Raw genomic sequence first — 20,881 nt, forward strand, 5'->3', positions numbered from 1 at the left:
GGAAACCAAGTTGTAAAGTACATCCTCCTCTGTACCAAGCTAAGTTTTTGCATACTACATTTTAAAACTAGCACATGAAATGGAAGATTTACCAAATATATTTAAGTAACTCCCAACTATTTATTAACCACTATAAAAGTGAAGTAGACCAGTTAACAAAACTGAATAAAAGCACCCTCTCTACACATTACTCAGTTCAATGAAAAGCCTTTGCTCTTTTTTCCTAGCTCAAATGGAAATTGTTCCATTTACTTGCACCTGCCTTACTATTTTCCCCTTCCCAGCTCTATGTCAGAAATCTCTGTAATTCATTATCCCAGACCATGATCCTAGTGGTGGTCTATTAGACCTCTCATCAAGTGATCTTCCTCTTGGAGTTTATATATAGATACTGCTACGCCTGTCTCCAGCCAACAACTCAGCCTTCCAGTAGCCTTGGGAAGAGAATAAAATTTGACATGCTGTTGACTCTTTTGACAAAAATTTAACACATTCACCCATTTTTAATAAAAATCTACCCAACAGTGGCACTTGCTCATACTTCTGTCAGGCTTCCTAGATAAATGGAAATTACTTGCAAAAAACCAGAGGTAAACTTTGCATTAGAAGTGCTCATCTTCAGTCATATATAAAAGTTTCAGGGATCCTTTTATGAAGTAGTAAGTTCCAGTATTATAAAAATTACACCGATATCATAGTTTCTACCACTGCCATACTTACTCTTAATTTGCATCAATGAGACAGGAAAAACACTGGGTGAGAAAAAACACCTAGTTAAGTTCATAAGCATTGTTACTTCTTTAAAAAGAATCACTAAGAAGCACGCTTGACACCAGAAGCTGCAGAGTGGGTTACATGACAGCTGAGTTAGTTAACTTCCCCTTATCTCCTTCTGCCACAAACAGTGTCAGACACAGAGGTGAAAGGAATTTTCCAAGGGTACACACAAAATCACTGGCTGATCAGGAGTGTTAAAGGCTGCCCTGGCTCCCAGCTTGGTCTGCTCCCAAGGAAAGGCTGTAGCTCCTCCAGACTAACCTGGACTCTTGCAAGTGGCGCATGACACACACAGTACAGGAGAAGCTGCGAGTTGTTCATAAACAATTTATTTTATTTCAAATATGTGCCCTTTTTGATTCTGGAGAATCATGTCCTCCACCAACCAAAGACAGACTTGATTTGGAAATCTTCCACCAGACTTTTTTGCTGTTGATACCTTGACACCATGTCCCTCCTCCTCCTTGGCAGCTGAAAGTATGGCTCAGGGTGAGCATAAACTTGCACCTTATTCCAAAACGGCTAGAAATACAGTGAACAAAGAATTAGTAAATCAACCACTCAGGGAGGCAGAGGGCTATGCATATACAGACAAATATAAAACATCTTATTGGGAGTTTTACCAATTTTTTTTTTTTTGCAAGATTAAAAACTATTTTGACTTTAGGGTCCTGCTGTTCCCTCCTCATTCCCTAACAGAAACAAACAATTCCAAAAATGCTTCATGTTTCTCATGTTTTTTAAGAAATATTTAGAAGTCTGTTCCTCTCCTTCCAAAAAAGCAGGTAATGTGGTATGGAGTGAACAAGACCGGAAAAAGCATGAGTTTCACATGGATGAATTGCTGATTATCTCTCCTTACTATTTGGTACGGGTGTGTGCTTTGCATTTCCAGTGGCTTAGGTTATAAGACACGAAGCAAGTTATTTTGGATGCTGATGCCAATCTGAGCATTACGGAAAAACTAACAGTGCCTAGGTCCTGTTACAGGTGGTCATGGACTCATGGAAGTTTCTTGGTTTAATATTTACACGGATGTTTTAAAATTATGGTCTGTGAAATATATTTTCCAAAGATGCCCCTATATTTGACAAAAAAATAATAAAAGACCCCTTGATCCAAATTCCATCTCTTTTTAACAGTCTTGTTGAAAATTTCAATTCCTCAATTTATCTTAGCACACTTAAGAGCAGAATAGAGAATAATGACATTTTTAAAAAAGAGAAAGATGCTGATCTCTAAGGAGACCGTCGCTCTTTTTTCAGAAGTAAATGACACTGAATGGTGCGGATTCGATTCTTTGCTGGGGCAAACTCCGGCTGAAGCTTTAGTGTTGACTCATACCATTTCATGGCCTTTTCAAACTCCTCCTGTGAAAAAGAAACCAGAGTGCAAAGAGTCAGATTCTAAAACCAGTAAACGCATTTTCTATGCCTTTCCCATCCCGACAAGTTGTGCAGTGTGATATCCACAAAAGTAACTGAACCAATCCTTGTGATTTAGGATTTTTTTCCTTCTTCCACAAATAATTGGGCTAATGACTCAATTCTGCATAATCCATGGAAAGGAGTCAAATTAATGCTGAGAATTATTGACCAATGTTCTTGCCTTTTCTTTTTAATAGTACATCTTTGTATTCTTGCTGTGAAAGTAACTTTTAAAAACATATTTCAGTCAGAATTTGAGTAGATCAAAGCTTTAAAATCATGGACAATGAAAAACCATCAACTTTTCTGAAAAGCTAACATTTTTAGAAACAACCTGAAATTATTTTTAAAGGATTATTCAATGTAAAAACTCAACAAAACCCCCCCAAAACTTAAAGAGCATACAATAGCTATACAATTTCAATTGATAAGCTGGACTCCAGGTTGGTAGTTAGAAGCATTCATGTGGAAATAGCATCTATTTTTGTATAGCTGAAATCTCATTACCTATGCCACCCTGCTTTTTTATTAACTAGGAAAGCATGCCAACATCTGATAGTGTATTAGAGGAAAAATGAGAGGAGAAATGACCCAAAACATTCTGGGGTTTTCAGTCAGTTTCATCACTTATTTTTTCTCTTGAGTTCCTTTTCTCAGTAACTTTAGTTATGCAGTAGAGACAATATTAATTTCTGGCCATATCATAAAGACTAACTAGATCAAGGTGAGTTGTAAATCTTGATTTTTTAAAAAGGTGTATTTTAATAGTATATATAGACAGTATGAAGAAATTTGAGTTCAAGCTACAAATTATGTTGGGCATTGATAATCCAGCTATTGAAACTGAACTTCCCTTGTGTTTGTTCACCATAACTGCGAATTGGGTTTTACTTACTATTCCAAGCTTTGCTCTTCAGGATAGAGACCAAATTCATCATTAATTTTTCAGTATTATAAAAATATACTGTGTTTAGATGGGTGGACAACCCAAACTACCAACTGTTTGCTACTGTCTTAACAAAGCTTTGCACACAGCATTCTTAAGCCAGCTTATAAAAATGTTGGCCTTAAAGTACTAAACGAGAAATAGGAGTAAAATAAGTAATGGAAGTTTTGTCTTTCTAAAGATATTCCTTCTTGATGATCCTACCCCAGTTTCTTGAACGCTGCTCCTTCAACATTCTTTGTGAGAATAAGACTTTTACATACACGTAAATAGTGTCCCAAAGACAGCCATAACCAGGTGACAGTACACTCACCATTGCTACATAGACATTTGCCAGTGTGAAATGATTAACCACGAAGTGCGGTGCTATTTCCACTGCCATGGTAGCCACAATGATGGCATCATTCCAGAGTTTGGCGTTGTGGAAGATGTTTGCTAGGCTTATTAGTGGTACATCCTGGAGGAGAAGAACAAGCAATAAACAGTTTCTGTCCATTGAAATTGTCTCAGGATCAGCAAGACAAACAGAAGACTCCACCACCAAGCTGCACTCATCTGGTTCCTACCCCACCTCCCTCTCTTTTGATGTTGAGAGCAATGATCCAAACCTATTTTAATATAAAACTGCATTTGGGCCTGAGTTACAAACAAAAAAACCTCATGTCCACATCCACTCACAGTAGTGATAAATATTACTCTTGGATAGAAAAACAACTCGAAAATTAACTCACTTTAGTGTATGCACATTTAGTTTTTAGAAGCTCTTACACTATTTTTCTCCCCAAAGATGAGGTGCACTCTTCAGAGACAAGAGAAGCTGTTTTGTTTGAATACCCTCCTTCAGCTCTTGCATAAAAGGAAAGGGAATATGAACAAAGGGGACAGCAGGGAAGTGAAAACATGATCTAACCACTAGTGCAATAGATGCATCATTTTTGTCCTGCCTCTGCCATAGAAATCTTATTCTGATACTGAGTAATAGCTATAAATAAAATTTTCTCAGCTAGACACTGATGGAATGTTTTTTATTTCCTGGATTTCCCAACTGTGACGTTGTCCGACTGAAAAAACTGTAGAGTCCTGGCAGCCATAACAGACTCTCTGGGAGCTGGGCTTCACATCTTCAAAGCACAAAACACCGCTTAGTACCAAGGCTGAGGTGCCTTCAACAGGATAAGAAAAAGTTCTGGATGTATGTGATCCTCGAATCCTTGACCTTCACATGTCAAAGAGTACCTTGCTGGACAAATTATTCATGTTTGCAAAGCAGATATTATGGAAGTCAGAATCATAAGAGAAGTTCACAGGAAAATTAATTACCTTTTATTTGCATGAGAAAAGTCAAGAGAAAGTAGCCAAAGTGCATAAAAGCAAAGAGGATGGATAAATCGAAATACACTAAATAGCTTTTAATCCAGGGCTAACTCTGAGTAAAAGCTGCAGCTCTGTCTTTACAAACAAGATCCAGAGTTTTCTTTGGAGGCAGCTTCAATACGGAGGACAAAAACAAGGCACAAATTCGGAGAGTCATCCAGGCTCAAGTAGCATTTTATCATACTTCTAGAAAACAGCACTACTCCACCATAATCTTGCCGAATTGTAGTTTCCAATCCATTGTCTAACCCTTACAAATCACACAGCTAAGGACTCCTTTCCTGAGGAACTGATTACATAGAAAGACAGGAAAATAAGCAAAAGCTTGATGTGTTAAGAGATTGGCTCCAACCTTGTTTTAAATGCATAATGCAAAGAAAGAGAATTATAGGAAAGATACAAAGGATGTGCAGTGAGGATGTGCATTTCTTACTTGAAGCATTTTCTACGGTTAATGGTTAAATCCTCCTAATAATATCCTGGAAGTGTGAATTACTTTCTCTCCCAATTTTCAGAGAAAGGTTGAAGACCAAGATTTCAATGGAGTTTACATTTTTCCATGCGGCACAATTTGTTGCTCATGTACCAAAGAAAAATCTGTTATGTTGAGTAAGGAGCCAATATTGCATTTATCAGTTTGCAAGGGGGAGCTGGGTGTTTAAGAACAGACATTACAATGCTCAGCACAGCACCTGGCAAGGTGAAGGGTACTGAGCACTTCAGCCAACTGGAACACTAAAGAGAAGACTGTGTCCAAAGTACTGCCTTCTTTTTTGAGTAAAGAACTGCTGCACGAAGTCAAGGACTAGTGTCCAGCTGAGATTCACAGCCCAAATGCTTAAGATTTAAGTAACTCCTTTAGATAATCACCCTCCTACCCTCTCTAAAAGCACAACCAGAAGACATACTCCCCTCTTCAAAAGCATAACCAGAAAATAAACTCCCACATCTTAGGTTAGAAGACTTGGCCAGACAAAGGCTGATGAAGACTCCAAGTCCTAACTAACAGTGCAAAGTTCAAGCCCAGGATGCCCAGAGAGGTGTCAAAACCACTGAACTGCAGGAAATTCCACTGAACCTTTTCTGCAGTTACCATTTTTTTTTAAGAGACAGTCCACGCTAAACAAGTGGTGAAAATCTTGAGGCTTCACCTCATCTAGCTAATATCTAATACACTATAGACACCTCATACACAGTGTTGGCCTTAACAATAGTCTGTGAAAGCTCTGCTGTGACAAGCAAGACATTCTTTTATCTGAGTAGTGGGCACATGTGTACACACCTTCATGTGATGGGGTGCATAGTGCAATGCTTGCCGTAAACAATCAATTGCCTTCTTTCCTTGGCCTTTCACCCTCCAGTAAAGAGCTGCCATGCTAGAGAGGACCCATGAAGTCTGATTCTGGCAAAAGAAGAACACAAAAAACTCATGTAAACACCCCTAGTGAATAATCATCCTACCTTTCACTCTTCCAATTTATTTGATATACTGAGGTAGAGGGTGTTAACGCTTTTAAGAAGAGCATTAAACTATTTCAAAGCAGCAAAAAGTTTCTCACAACATATATGCAGTAGTCAGGTAAATGAGACTGCCAAATGAAGCAAATTCCAAATACAACACCATTTCTTCAGGAAAGGAATAGCAGTTAAATAGCTTTCAACAGTAACAACAGTTTTAGCAGCCACAATAGCTTCTAACCAGCTCTCTGATGCTGAGCATCTAGATGTTCACACACATAACTCAACATGAAGGAAAAAATATTATCTAAATTAGCTGATTGGACTTGTAGGCTCCCTGTGGTCACTGGAAAGAGAAAGGATGCCCTGGGATGCAGCTCAGTCCAGAAGCCTGACAAAGCCCAGCCTCTGGCTGGCTGACTCCCATGCCCTGTGTTATAAAGGAAAATACTGAGAATTCTGTTTCTGGTCTCTGCACTAAATATTCAGCTTATTTGGATAAAGCTTCCTGTCTGCAGAGGAAACTAGCATCTAAGAGAAAAAGCTAGTATATATCTAAAGTGAAAAGAAATTAAGTCTTGTAACGTAAGGATAAGAGTAGTATCTTTGCTTTCAGGGGATGGGCAAAGCTATACTGGTTTTAATTTCAAAGCACAGTAAGTTCCTCAGACAGCTTTTACTTGAATGGGCTAGGGGCACCAAACTGTTTTCACAGAGTCCTCTTTTCTATGGTAGTTTGGGATGTTCTCCCTACTAGTTGTAAATACAGAACAGCAATCCTGGCATCCCTGTCTGCTTTGTGGATCCTGTGAAAATTATGTCCCTAAATCCTCTCATGCTAGGGCTCACAGCTGAGGTCCTTAGTAGCCTTTAGCTAGGAAGCATGGATTTCTCTGGGGAGAACAGGAAGTGCAGGCTTGCACATGGTACCACACCTCTGCCTGAACACATCTGACACTTCAGGCCAACACTACACCAGGCAGAAGCAGCAGGCTGAAATAACAGGAAGCCCCTCTGAGCTGTCTGACTGCTGCATGCCAGGAATGTCACTGGAGAAGGGAGACATGGCTTAACTCAACTTTCCATAACCTCTAAGTCAATGTAGCATAAAAAGAAAGAAGAGGGCTGAGAACTGCTGAAATAGTTAAATAAATCAATAATTAGCAATGCTGCTCACTACAGGGCAGGAAACACTGGGACATTTGACAAGCTAAAGTTTCAGTAGAGAGATACGGAAGACACTTGATGGTATAAGCACAGGATATACCTCAACAAAATACCTGTGAGGGCATTACAGATGCTAAAGAGACACAAATCCCTAGTCCAAGTACTAATACATTCCTTGAGCAGGATTTCAGACAAATGATTTGAGACCAGATTGACCACTATGCCAGTCATGAGCAGTAAGCCCAGACTTCTCATTTTCTCCTTTACACATACCTTTTCCAAAGCTTTGGCTATTCGAGTACCAACTTGTTCTAGTGACTGTGGTGAGTAGTGGTCTTTGCCAAGATTCTGTAGGACCTGTGGAAGAGGAAGTAAAAGTGCTTAGGTGCTGGAACCTGGTAAGAGACGTCCCTTTCCTTGTTGACTGCGTTTTTGCCCAGCCTTTTACAGATGCTGCATCTTGCTTCAACCTAAACATCACTCTCTATCTTGAGTTGATACTATAACACAGTGTTATAACTCCACGGCACTGAATACTAAGAACACTAGAAATTTTAAGTATGCTGAGTTGGACTTTACTTTCACTAATTCATCCATGAAGAGCTATAAATACAGACACTAATGGTGTTTTAGGATTTCCCCCAGGCCAGACTGTAGGTGGCTGGGAAAACATTCTGGTAAAATTTCATGTTGCACTGTTCTTACAGTTTTATCCAGGCATTCACTCACTGAAAGTCACCTCTGGAGACAAGGCACTGAGCTAAATGCATCCTGAATCTGCCATGGTATGACCATTTTTGTGTGACAGCCTTCAGCTCTGGCATACCTCTTTCAGTTGACTTTCTCCAGTGTAATGCAAGCTGGCCCGACTAGAGACACCTTGCAGGTGGTCCAAAGTATGCATACTGGCTGGGAGGTTTGGGTTACAAAGGGGCTCCATGGCTGGTTCCTGCAGCTGTGTGGCAAAATCAATGTGTTCTGTAATGCTACAAATATCATAAAACAAGTCAAATTAGTTAAGAGAACACAATAGTCATTAGAAAGTTCTCTAGTGAAAGTAAACTACCCAGAACCTGGCAGAATCTCATTTGAGCAGCTCAAGAAGCAAAAGGAAGTGGATCTTTCATCTGCACCTGTGCTTTTCTTTGCAAGTCTAATTGATGAAATCCCACATCATGCTTTCACAAGCTTCTTAGAAATCCTGGCAGTTCTTTCGTAATAACATAAAATCTTCAGTTTACACACACTGAAGACCACGTCTTGCTTTGTGTAATTAACTTACTTAGGGTTCATATCCACAATACTCACTCAATGTTTTTAGCAGAAACAGCAAGCCACGTGCTGGCTACAGTTGTCAGCTCTACCCTGCGGAGCTTCAGGCATTCATCAGGACTTGGCCAGCCAAGGCTACGGTAGTCACGCCTTTTTCCTTGAGAAAGTAAAACAAAAATAGAAGAAACTTTCTGGAAGGGGAAACACATTCTACTTCAGTACAATGATTCTTAAAATACTTGATACCAGTAGATACATCCCCTACATTATAAAAGTCACTGTCTTGCAGACACATTTCTTTAACAACATTCCTGAACCTAAAGGGACTGAATGGGGCTGGTAGGATGCACAGACAGAACCAGATTGTGTGCAAGACAGATCAGGAAATAACGTTTCAAAACCTGTTTCATTACACTTTTTCCAAAACTACAGATTAAGAAGAATTGCCACTCTTGTTTACAGGTAATGTCTCTACTTAAATGTCCTTAAACCAAGTTTGTGAGTCATCATTAATGTTCTACAGCTACAGTTAAAAACTAGTTAAAGTTGATTGGTCTATCTTTTGACAATTTCAGGCAAAAAATACTGCCAATATTGTTCAATGAGTATTATCTGAGACAGTCAGTGGCTTTTACTGTGTTCTTACACTCAATATAGCAACACTCCTGAAACTATTTAACAATTACACTTCAGCTCTCCCATTCTGCAGAGAAGCAAAGCAAGGCAGGGAAAGCTCAAATAACTTGCTTTATGTTAACAAATGGTTCACTGAGAGAAACAAGAACCTGATCTTCACATCTGAACTAAAGCCTACTGAAATCTTTCCCTCAATTTGGTGGATACTGTATCAAGTCCTAGGAAAATAGCCTGCGTCAAATGTTAGGAAACATTTTCCTCTTGTATCAGAAACATCCAAACTATTTGGAATGTAAGAAAAACTCACTATAGCAGATTTGCACAGTGGAGAGCCAAGTTTAACAACATGCCAGTCCATCAAACCAGCTATGTAGACAACATTTCAGTATTTATTTCTAGTTACATGAAATTTTGCCCATTTGGATGTAATTCCTATTTCTCATCCAAGTTATAGTAAACCACTTCATCATAATTTTGCAAATAACGAAGATGTCTGCAATACCATGTGTGTTGTAAAGTATTGTGATAAAAGGGAAATTAATTTCGAGATACAAAGGGAAATTTCAGAGGGAAATGATCAGTTCTCATCACCACCAGTGTGAACTATCTGATTGCAAGTTCTTACTGGCAAAGGACATCAAGAGGTATGGAAATGCTGCAGAGACAGTTCAATAGCCTGGGAAGGAGTGAAATGCAGGACAGATACCATCATTCCCCCATTCTACCAAGAACTCCCCATGTGACCTTTGATGTGTTACTTAAATTTTGATGATTTAGTTCTTGCAAAGAGGATGCCAGCCAACCCTGCCTCACAGGAATGCTGGGAAGATCACTTTATAATTGAGGGATGGCATGTAATAAAGACACAAAAGTAACTCAGAGGGAAAGAAGAGAAACACCAAGGAAAGGACAGGTATGTGCTCACAATTGATAGTCTGTTTTCATGTATTCCTTCCCCCCTGCAGTCTAAATATTTAATTCAATAACCTACATTTGTCAGTTGCTAAAAAAAGGAGCTTGTTAAAGATTTAATGTAAAAGCCTTCAAAATGTGAAATCACTTTCCAGGTCATCAAATCATCAAGGACTAAGATGCACTGTAGAACTTAGCTTACACATCAGTCCCACAATATTAAGATTTTAGCAATGTTGAAAGGTAAGACAAAAAGTATGGGGCCCACTTGCTTGGGTTTTATTCTTTGCCACAATTTTAACAGACTGCTCTACAATTCCTGTTACTCAACTAGCAACAACTCCCATCTGCCTCTCAAAATCTCATCTGTGTTGGTGCAAAACTCTACTCTTCTGTAACTCCAGTGTTCTGGAAGACAGTCTCTAAGTTTTCTCTTATAAACAATTATAGCAGAGCACTTAATTTTTATTTACTTCATTTTTTCACTAATCTTTCAGCTCTTTCTCTTTGAGTTGTATGTCTTACGCTTAGCCAGAAGTCAGTCCAAACTCTTATTCTGCATCCTGATGAACTAACTTCTCTGCCCATTCAGTTACTCAAAAGAGATCACTTAAGTCCCCTCTCTCTTTTACAACTTCTACTCACAATACCTACCTCTTTCATCCTCCACTTTCACCACCTCATCACCAGAAGTTCTGGAAATTAACTTCACTCAATATATAAAGTTAGGCTGCACTTCATCAAGAAGGTGCAGATGGAAGAGATTTCTTATTCTTCCATGTACTCATCTAGAGGGGACATTTCACTACATAGTCTTTGTGATGCTTATTTTCAGTAATAAACCAGTGTACTATAAAGGCTGCAAAGGAAATAAACCATAATAATACAAAAGCTGCAAATGATTTGCTTTCTCTAGAAGCAGCAGGTTACCTATTGGTCCAGGAGAAGGTATCTTTGGTCCACTGATCTCTAGGGCAGTTTGGTAAAAGTTTTCAGTTTCTGCATTAGTCCCTTCTTCCACATTTTTCCCAACTGGCTCCTGGAGATCCAAGCTTTCAGCTTTCGGTTTCTTTAAACGTTTGACCTGAAAAGTGATCTACCAAAAGAACAGTATTAGCAAGGTTAACAGTAAGAAACACCATGTTACCAGCTCCAATGCACCACTTGTTTTAGTCCAAAGATGTTACAGATGAGACCTTTGTCTCTCTCCTTTCCTCCCCATCTCAACCCATTCTCAAAGCCTGCATCACACCATGCAAACAAAGTATACAACTTCTGATCTCCAAAGCAGGGGAAAATCAGTTTAACTGCTGGAGAACTGAAAGGCATTTTTCATTATATATTTTACTGGTAACATGAAGACAACAGAGACTTCTGTGTTTTCATGCCAACCAGAACTTTCGGTTAAAATCTTTTTTCATTTTTAACTGTGAGCAAGAAGTTCGTGCTGGATTGAAATTACTTGTTTAGTTCACACCAGCAATCAACAACTACATCTTTTAGGCCCATAGGGGAAGTTCATAGATCTGTATCTTCCAGTGTTAAACCCCCTGAACTGTTCTCATCTTTCCCTCCCCTACAACAGTTAGTTCAAGACTTAAGTAAACTCATTCAAACTTACCCATTCAGCTTCATCATCATCACCACAGTCCCCAAAACAGGAGCTGGCCAGTCCATCCTGAGATCCCTTCTTCAGGACCCGGATTCCCTGTAAGTCCATTCGACGACCTTTTACCTCCAGTGCCCCTTCAAAAGCTTCCTGAGGCCAAGAATTTTCAAACTCATCCACCAAAGCCAGCATCTCTTCAGACATCTGATCATCTTCTAAACCCTCCACTCCTTCTGAACCGTTGCTTTCTGCAGTGACTGTGTCTAAGAGGGAATACCATAAAAATCTTCAAAAATTATTTTCCCTGTCTTAAAACATTCTTTTATACAGTTTGTAAAATTGTTTTGTATAAAAAGAATGTTTTTGCTGTGACCTGACTTTTCTGCTTGCACAACCCAAGTATCACTGATTACTTGCTGCACACTGCAAAAAGCGAGAACTAGTCAATGCAGACTTCCCCACTGCAAATAAGCATCCGTATTATGCCTGGAGAAGAATGGTGAAGAGAATCAAACTAGTCTATGGGTTACTTGTTATTTTAGGGACACAGAGGGGGAAACAGCTTCTCGGAGGAAAACAGAAAGCTCTTCTGAAAAATCTAGAAACTATTTAATTTTCCATAACTGATTTTGTAAGGCTGACTTACTTTCCAGTCTCAAGAAGGAGGGATCCCTTGCTGAACTCTGAGTAAGGACTTCTGGATCTTCTGTACCTCCCTCAGAGTGTCCTTCTGTCACTGCTGTAGCTGACTCATAGTGGTCATCAAAGTATTTCTCCTTGCCATAACTGCCATCTGTATTTTTCTCATGACAGTGGCCTGAAAGAGAGAAATTTACTGATATACCAAGAGAGAAAGCTCCTCCTGGATACAAGTGCAGAAGCTGTATTGTGGAAGCTACCATCTTCTAGTTTCTACATATGGATTAAAAGAATAATTCTACAAGGTATCAAAGACTTCATTCAGCGATTAAAAAACTGATCTGCCCATTGACAAGGGAGATCATGTAAAACAGTTACAGGAAACTATGCTATTAGGTATGTATGTGAACTGCTAATGAAAGAAAAACCAGCTGCCTTCCAAGGGAAGGGTTACACAGGACATGACAAATTACTGTGTGCTGGTAGCAACTCCAATGAACACTCCCAAGACATGTTTTAGTGACAATGCACCATATGAAGGGGTTGCCTGCCATATGAACTTTCACTTAAGACACCATCGTGGTCACCATGCTTACTTGCAAGAGGAAAAAGGGCCAAGGCAGACTGAACTGGGAATACCAGACTCTGACCTTCTGTGCAAGCAACAGACAGCACGTTGGTATGACTATAGTTCATTAAACAGTCAGACAAAAGCCAAGAGCATTAATCTGTGCAAAAAATCAGAAATTTATACAGCTGAAAATGTAACGTCTATAATTTTGTGCTCAAGTTACAAGTTCACATTCCACAAAATGCAAAGAGCTAGGAATAACACCAAAAAAAATCTAAATGTAGAGTCAGTAATGAGCAGAAACAAAAAAGCGCACACTTGCAATAGTAGCCTTTGAGCATCCTTCAGTGCCACATAAGCAGTCAGACAGTTCAAAGGGTGGCCACCTGCATCTTAGTAACAATATTTTTGATAATAAGTACATTTTAACTACAGATCTCAGATTTTCTCACACAGATTACTTCCCAGGGCCACAGGTGTTTAGGGAGCACAGCTAATGACACGATTCTCCACGTGTGAGAGGCTGGGAACTGCCCCAAATCCCAAGGCGCAGCTACAGGGCTGAGACACAGACTGGGTGCACCTGTCTCATCACACAGGAAGCCTGTCACCCCTGAGAAAAACATATTCCATGTACTCAGCTACTGCTCTCAAACTCCTCCTTCCTTTATTATAATCACTTGTGAGTGAAAATAGTACACATATACAAATGGATTAAGCATACAGTTGAATAAAAGAAAAATTAAGTGCGAGATTCTCAAGTACAATCCCCATTCCACCTTCCTGAATGCAAATTGTATTTCTCTACGCTTCTGGGAAGAATTTTTTTTTTCAACCAGCAGCATAAAATAACAAGAATGTGAATAAAGTAGATCAGTGACTCTTTTCTACTTCACACAATGATCCCAACAAAAGAATAATTTTAGGTTTTACTCCTTTATCAGGCCAGTGGGATGAGAGGATGGTTCTAACTCTCATGTAAGGGTAACCTGTTCCACTGCTTCTCTGCAAAGTGAAAACAACAGCTTTTAGCTTTCTGCTTCTCCATCTGAGAACACTCAGGTGCCATATTTGGAGGAGAAACAGACCAGTATTTTCTCTGTGGGTAAGAGTGACAAAAATCAAACAAATTAAACTGTTTATAAACCCTTTGGGAAAACTATTTATTGTCCTACCTTTTCTGCTCTATGTAAGAAGACAAACAATGAGTAAATATATAAAACAGAAGCAGTTAACTTCATAAACTCTTCTAACATCTACCATACAGTTATACTCAGTCTTTTCTACTCTATCAGTCATTGATTCTTTCTTCAATTCCCTGCCCACCTCTCCCATTCTGCCAATAAAAAATTAATTGGTTTCATTAAAAAAAAAAAAAAAAAGAAGAAAAAGAAGAAGATAAAACAATCACTTCAATATATGGAGATCTTCATGTTTAGTTTATGAGAAATGGTGCACACAGAACTCTTAGGCTACCCCCCACCTGACATCAACCCAGCCTAATTTCAATGCAAGTCAGGTGCTTCTCAGTAATGTGATGACCACAATTCCCTTTGCTGAAGATCCACTCATCATTATTAGGAAGAAAGAAGCAAAGGGGCTCAAACCCAGACAACTATTTTTAATTGAAATCAAAATGCCAAAAAGAATTAAAAAAGCTGGAAAGTGCAAGCAGACAGAAAAAAAAAATGATGGCACTTAAAAGTCTACTTAACACCAACTCTGTTAATATTAATTTACAAACACTGACAGCTAAAAACAGACTAGATGACTGTGCTGGCTTTCTTGGGATCTGAGAACTGCTATATATAGAAACCTGAGTGACCTAATTTTTTCAAATTGCTGCTTTCAGTTGTCTGATGTTGCTGGAGACTACGATGCTAGTTGAAAAACCAATGGAAGCTGAAGATCTCTAGTGAGTGAACCATGAGACGGGTGGTACTGAAACACTGCAAGTCAGAACTTCACAGCTTCTGTCAGCCAGATGCCTGAAGCCCACCAGGGAAGTCCAGTGGGGAAGAGTGTGAGACCAGCAAGGGAACAACACAGCCCCAAACTCCAGGCACATTCTCTGTCTACAGAACTTTGGTCATATCACTGTGATACTTCCAGCACCTTTGTTGTGCAAAGGACAAAAGTGACCACTGACCTACAGATGCTCAGCTATTTATTATTAATATTTCACATATGTTCTGGCTGTCTAAATCTGCACATACGAATTTTGGGTGTAAAGTGCTGGCACAGTGATATTACAGCTACAAAACTTGGAAGTCTAAAACTTCTACATGCTACTTGGTAACTTCAGCTTACTCCATCCTGAAAATTTACTAGAGAAGGATCACTTTCTTGCCCATTTATTTTCTGAGAGCAGCTGCTGTCACTTTTCCTATTGATTCTGTACAGCTAAGAAAGCTCAGAGGGAAGTGGATCAGAGTCTGTCTTATCTTGTGTATTATGACACCTGGTTACCAAATTCCAGACAGCGAAACAAAAATCATAGTGATGGCACAAAACAAATGTCTAGGTCTTTATTTAAAGTGATGCAAATAACACAAATAGTCTGTGCCAGGTTAATGTAGAAATCGGCAGAAAAAAACCACAGAGTAGCTCCTAATTTACAAAAGGAAATCCTCTGGAGAAAAAAGCAAATACAAACTCTAAACTGAAGCATTGAGACTTTGGAGATTAAAAGCAGAACACAATATTGCATATTAAAGGACTCTATTCCCATACTATTATAACTTGTAATTTTTTTGGCCAATGTGAACACACTCATACAGCATTAGCACAAACCAAACTTTAAATATAGGAAAGATTTGTTCAATTAACCATCCCATTTAATATCAACCACCTTCATGATTTTCAGGATCCTTCTCAAATGTCCACTGAAGCTGTGGTACCTACTGCAATTGGTAGGGCTGAAAAACCTTAGAGAGAAAGTTAGTCTCAAGTTCTTTAGAACAGGGTGATTCCAATCTCTTAAGCTGAAATCCACTTAGCATAAAGAGGGAAGCACCCAGAGTGTTGACATCTGTCACAAGGAAGGAGAAATATTTAGGAGGGAGACGTGATGCAGTAACTGAAGACTTGCTCCATCTATGAATGGATAACAAATACTTACTCTGAACCATACTTAATGTTGCCATATTTCTCAGAAAAGTCACACTTGGAAACAATTACGAACCTTCCTTATGACATGAACTTTTCTGGGGCTACGTGTTTGTGGTTTTTTTTTTTTTTTTGTCTGAGAGCAAATTTCTGCCAATTTAGGTGACCCCAGATGCTCAGATTGAAAGCCACTTACCTAAGACAAGGAAAGAAATGTAGGAAGTATGAAAAAGAGGAAAGATGAACAAACAACACCCCCCGTGTATCACATGGAAGTACTGCACCTTGAGTAAGGTCTTCAAAGTAATCAAACCTCACTATTAAATTGGGTATTGATTGTTCTAAAAATCTAAATTAACTGCCACTGTAGCTGTTTGTTTCTTGTGGTATATCTGGCAGAGAGAATGAGGCCTCAGTAAATATTTTCACTGATTCCTATATACCAACTAAAGATGCATGACTTGGTGTCATCAACAGCATTAGAAATAAAAAGTAAAATTATCTCCAATCTTTGGTCAGCACAAAATTTTTACTGACATTTAGTTCTTTGTCAGTGCAGAGCCTGCAAAATATGGCATTCCTAACTCCACCATCTATGTTCCAACATCCTAGTTTTATGAAAATTATTGGGTCCTGACTTCTAATGTTATACAGACTAGTTCCCTTAAAATTTTTTCAGTACATATTTAGAAATTACAATGGCAGTATAATGCCTCAGAACTAAAAGTCAAGTCATTTTAAATTTAGGTACTGATTTTTTTCCCCCTACAATCTGGAATAAACAGAGCTGCATTATCTCCTGAATTATTACAAGATTCAAAGACTGTTGCTGTAGTCAGTGACTTGCATTAGGTTAGGCAAAATGCATGTTATCTGGAAATATGTGTCATTTAAATGATTTGCCTCTTTATGGGTAAATCATGTCAAGAGAGAACTGTACTTAATACAGATGTAAGTCAGCCTAATACCTGAGTTGTCAGAGCAAAGAACAAACTGAAACCAAGCTGCTAACAGGAGTTATTAACTCCATACTTATTTTTTATGAATGCTTAAAACTAGTATTCCCCACAGTGAAATTCAGTAAAGACAGCTTTTTTTCTTTTTGCAGTAGGAATGACATATCACTGAGCTCAATGGAAATAAGTTTCAATCCCTGCAGCAGATGAACAGTCTCATCTAGAGACATCTCAGCAGCAGTGCATCAATAAAGAGTCTTTTTTTTACTTTTGCTAGTCACTGCTTACAGATACAGAGACACATAAGCCAGAGTGGGTGCTGTATTACCATTTTACATTTGCGAATGGGTAACAATGCTGCTCAGAGGTCGTGAAAAATTTAGGTGTGCTCACTACTTGAGTGACATCTTATATTCCCAATTAGGCTAAAATATATTCATTACAGAAATTAAACTGAAACCCAGCACACCATCACCCATCACTTTTATAGAACCAGTCTTGTTCGGTGCTTTGTGTCACAGGCAATATAATTTACCAGGATTTACAAAAATAATTTGGAATGAGGGAACTCAGCTACCAGAACCTTTTGTGCATCTAAAACTACTGGGATCTCAGACATCAACATTTGGGCTAAATGAGCACCTTAAGAACAGTCTTACTTTCTGCACCACAGTGACTTGGTTGCAATCTGACATTAACAAGCCAGGGCAGTGTCACAGGGAAGTGATGTTTGGGAGACCATCCTCTAGACAACATAAAAACATGAACTTTGACTTTCATGGCAACGTTAACACTGGTGATTAACACACTGCATACTCTAATTGCCTTGATCTTTCAAGATGAACATGGCAATTTCCTAAAGATCTTCTGAGACGTTAACAGCAACCATGTTATTCCAATCACATATGAACAGATATTTGATTGCAAAGCATTTGCCAAGGGAAAAAAAATGCAAGCCACTTCTTTTGAGGTGAGTTTTAAAAGCAATAGGATGAGCAGTAACTAGAGAAGAGACCTATCTTTAGCAGTTATTGCTGCTCTGCTTACCTTAATCATAAATTAACATGGTTCTATCTATATTCTGCTTACAGTTAATGCAGTCCTTTTCTTACTGTTTTCATGAAAAAAATATAAATTTATACTTCAAAATGAATCCCATGATTGAGCTCTGAAAGCAGAAACTGCACAACACTTAGGACTGAACAGGATTGCCATCAAAAAGGTTACAGGCCATACCTGCTGAACTGTACAACTGCGCTGAACTCCAGGAGCAAAACCAAACAAATTTGTTGCTTTCCACACACACAAGCATAAAAAAAATACAACTAAAGAATTCTCAGTTAATTTTTAGTGAAAAATGATCAACAAAGCGATAGACCAGGTAAGTAAAAGGAGAAGAAGACTAAGTTTTAATTAGAATTACCTGGCCGCACAATACTGACCTGTGAATGTTTGCTAGGTCTGTATTTAGCTCAAGAGAAATACAATACCACATATTGACTGTGCACTACACGACCCAGGAAGGATACAAAGCAGGTGGGCAACCTACATCAGCAGAAGCATAAAACAGTTCACAGCCTTGTTGCTGACTTGAAAAGCAACCAGCCCAAGCAGTGGTCAGTCTTGCTCTCTCTGAACCCAACAGTATCACTGCTGATTGCAACCATGCACGACTCAGCTCCAGAACAGTAACATCAGCAGACCTCCAGTGCCTTTCACAGTTGTAACACACTGGATAAACCAATAAAAAGACATATCTACTACCCACATATCATCATAACTTCTGTTCTGGATAACAAAAACCAGATTGCAGTAAGTTCCCTCTCTGATAAAGTTAAGTATCAGTGAGAGTATTGAAATAGAATGAGTAGTGTAGTGACCAAATTTTAAACTAAGCTTTTACTGTGTTTTCTCCCTACACACACAAACACTATTTGCTAATTTTTAGCTTTTTCCTTTAATATAAATCCTCCTTTGAAAAGCCAGAAGTTACAGGACAAAAATAAACACTTTCAAAGGACAGGACAAACTACTGATTGAAAAAGTGAAGTATGGAAAACAAATAATGAAAAGCAAAATGAAGTATTTTAAAAGTTGATTTTCATAAAGTCCTCCCTTTGATAGCCAATGGCCCTTCTTCAAAGATGAAGAGAGGCATGCTCAAAATAGAATAGTCAGAAAACAACTAAATAAAAAGCTTCCATTTGATGCATAGCAAAAACCAGAATGACAATTTACGCCATCAAAATTTAGGCTGAAGCAGACAAAATGAAGCATACAAAAGTTCTTTCTCTTTTATTATTTATTCCAACAACAGTTTTCCAGTTAAGAGGTTTATATGGTAAAACTGTTCTTACTCATAGGAAGTTTTAAAATCTGATTTGTAGCCAAAAAGATGCCTCTAAATTGCCTTAGCGATAGATTTAAAGGTTATCTATTTGTCTCATCACAGCAGTTCTGATTAAACCTTTCAAAACATACAAATGCCAACAATACATAACCAGATTTCTTGATCATATTGAGAGAAAAACTTCATCACCGCGTAATAGACCACTCCCTGAAGAACAGATACAAAAATTCTCCTTATGAAATATAAAGAAGTGACAAATAAAACATGGGAAAAAAATTAAAGGGGAAGAGAAACCTATTTAAAATAGAACAATAATGCAGTTTAATAAGGGACATGTGTGCAAAACATTCTGAAGAATTCAGCAGGCTACTCTTTAACAGCGTAGAAAATGTCAACCTTCCTCCCAGCAACAGGGAGCAGAAAACTGAAGAGATTGACCACCTAAAGCCTTCACTCTCCTCCTTCCTCTCCACCCACTAAAATAAGAGCTTTTTTCACAATGCGCATCTAGAAGCAGAAACTTACTCTATGATGCCAGGAATAGAGCCTAAAACATAGAAACATCTAAATGTAACCCCCCAATAATCCTGTCAGTAAATAAAAGAAGACTAGAAAATGCCTCTTTCATAGAACCCTCTTTCTATATATGGAGCAGAAAGGTAAGTAGCCCTCCAGTCTGAATTTCAGTCTGTGTCTCAAGAGTAAGGATTTTTTCTTCTTGTTTGTTTTGGGGAAAGAGAGGAAAAAAAGCAAGAGAAATAAGCACATAAAAAGTTCTGAAGACAAAGGCTTGTCCTCAGTGACTGCTCCTTGGGCCATGTTTTTTTACTGTAGATAAGAAAATAGTTACTTATAAATTTCTTAACAATAAACACTCACCCACAGTAGATCACAATATAAGGCATGCTGTGAACATTAAATAACTAATATTTAGATTCCTGTACACAACACAATTGTGAAATCTGTTTATAATTAAGCCAAAGAAAATTCTTAGTTTAAGTATCATTAGCATAAGCAAAGCCTACAGTGGCCTGCATTTTTTTTCCCTCTTTCTAATCTTTTCTCTTTTCCACCAATCTATTATGCTAAACATCACATATTTTGTAGATTCCAACAGATCCTAAGTATCTACGAACTCAAGTCTAAAAAGGATTTTAAGTAAAACAGTAACCTACTACTGAGAAATGGCATCATATAGTTAAACTCTACAGGAGTCAACAACTCCACTGTGGGTTACTGTTAGCTTCCCACTTCTCTGAACGCAAGGGGTTGAAACTCCAAAGCCAAGGAAAGGCCTTATGTATGTCTTTTGATTACCACTCTGTCTGTAAAGTTTGCACCATATACTGGAATTTAAACAATATACCACAGGCACATGATTCCATGTTTTTTATTTTGAGAAAATGTTTTGATAAGCTGTATTTACGTTTATCTGCATATCTCTTCACTAGGTTATACTGCTCAGCAAGAGCAGATTATGAGTCAGACTCGATCCACGACAATTTAGAGATTTGTTTGGAATAGATATCCATGCAACTGCTCCTCCTAACTGGACATCAAAGCAGAGGTACTGACAAGCTCAAACAGCAAACCAGTGTGTTAACTGGTCAGGTAAGCCTGTCCCTTACTAACCTAAGAGAGCTTTTAAGTGCATGGCAGTTTGCCTGACAGGGCACATC

General features: G+C 38.5%; 1 protein-coding gene across 1 annotated transcript in view; it reads right to left on the reverse strand.

The window, feature by feature from the left end:
• Window positions 1–1,087: 1,087 nt before the first annotated feature.
• The window catches only part of TTC17 (tetratricopeptide repeat domain 17), a 56,586-nt gene continuing 36,792 nt past the window's right edge, over window positions 1,088–20,881 (reverse strand). Inside the window, exons 17-25 of the mRNA XM_048307092.1 lie at window positions 12,225–12,395; window positions 11,591–11,841; window positions 10,900–11,065; window positions 8,458–8,578; window positions 7,976–8,135; window positions 7,423–7,506; window positions 5,807–5,926; window positions 3,464–3,607; window positions 1,088–2,147 (exon numbers count right to left, since the gene is read on the reverse strand). Coding sequence (XP_048163049.1) covers window positions 2,016–2,147; window positions 3,464–3,607; window positions 5,807–5,926; window positions 7,423–7,506; window positions 7,976–8,135; window positions 8,458–8,578; window positions 10,900–11,065; window positions 11,591–11,841; window positions 12,225–12,395 — 1,349 coding nt within the window. The 3' untranslated portion in view covers window positions 1,088–2,015. The remainder of the gene's footprint in view (window positions 2,148–3,463; window positions 3,608–5,806; window positions 5,927–7,422; window positions 7,507–7,975; window positions 8,136–8,457; window positions 8,579–10,899; window positions 11,066–11,590; window positions 11,842–12,224; window positions 12,396–20,881) is intronic.

The sequence above is a fragment of the Corvus hawaiiensis genome, chromosome 6, assembly GCF_020740725.1.
Source record: "Corvus hawaiiensis isolate bCorHaw1 chromosome 6, bCorHaw1.pri.cur, whole genome shotgun sequence".
Lineage (NCBI taxonomy): Eukaryota > Metazoa > Chordata > Aves > Passeriformes > Corvidae > Corvus > Corvus hawaiiensis.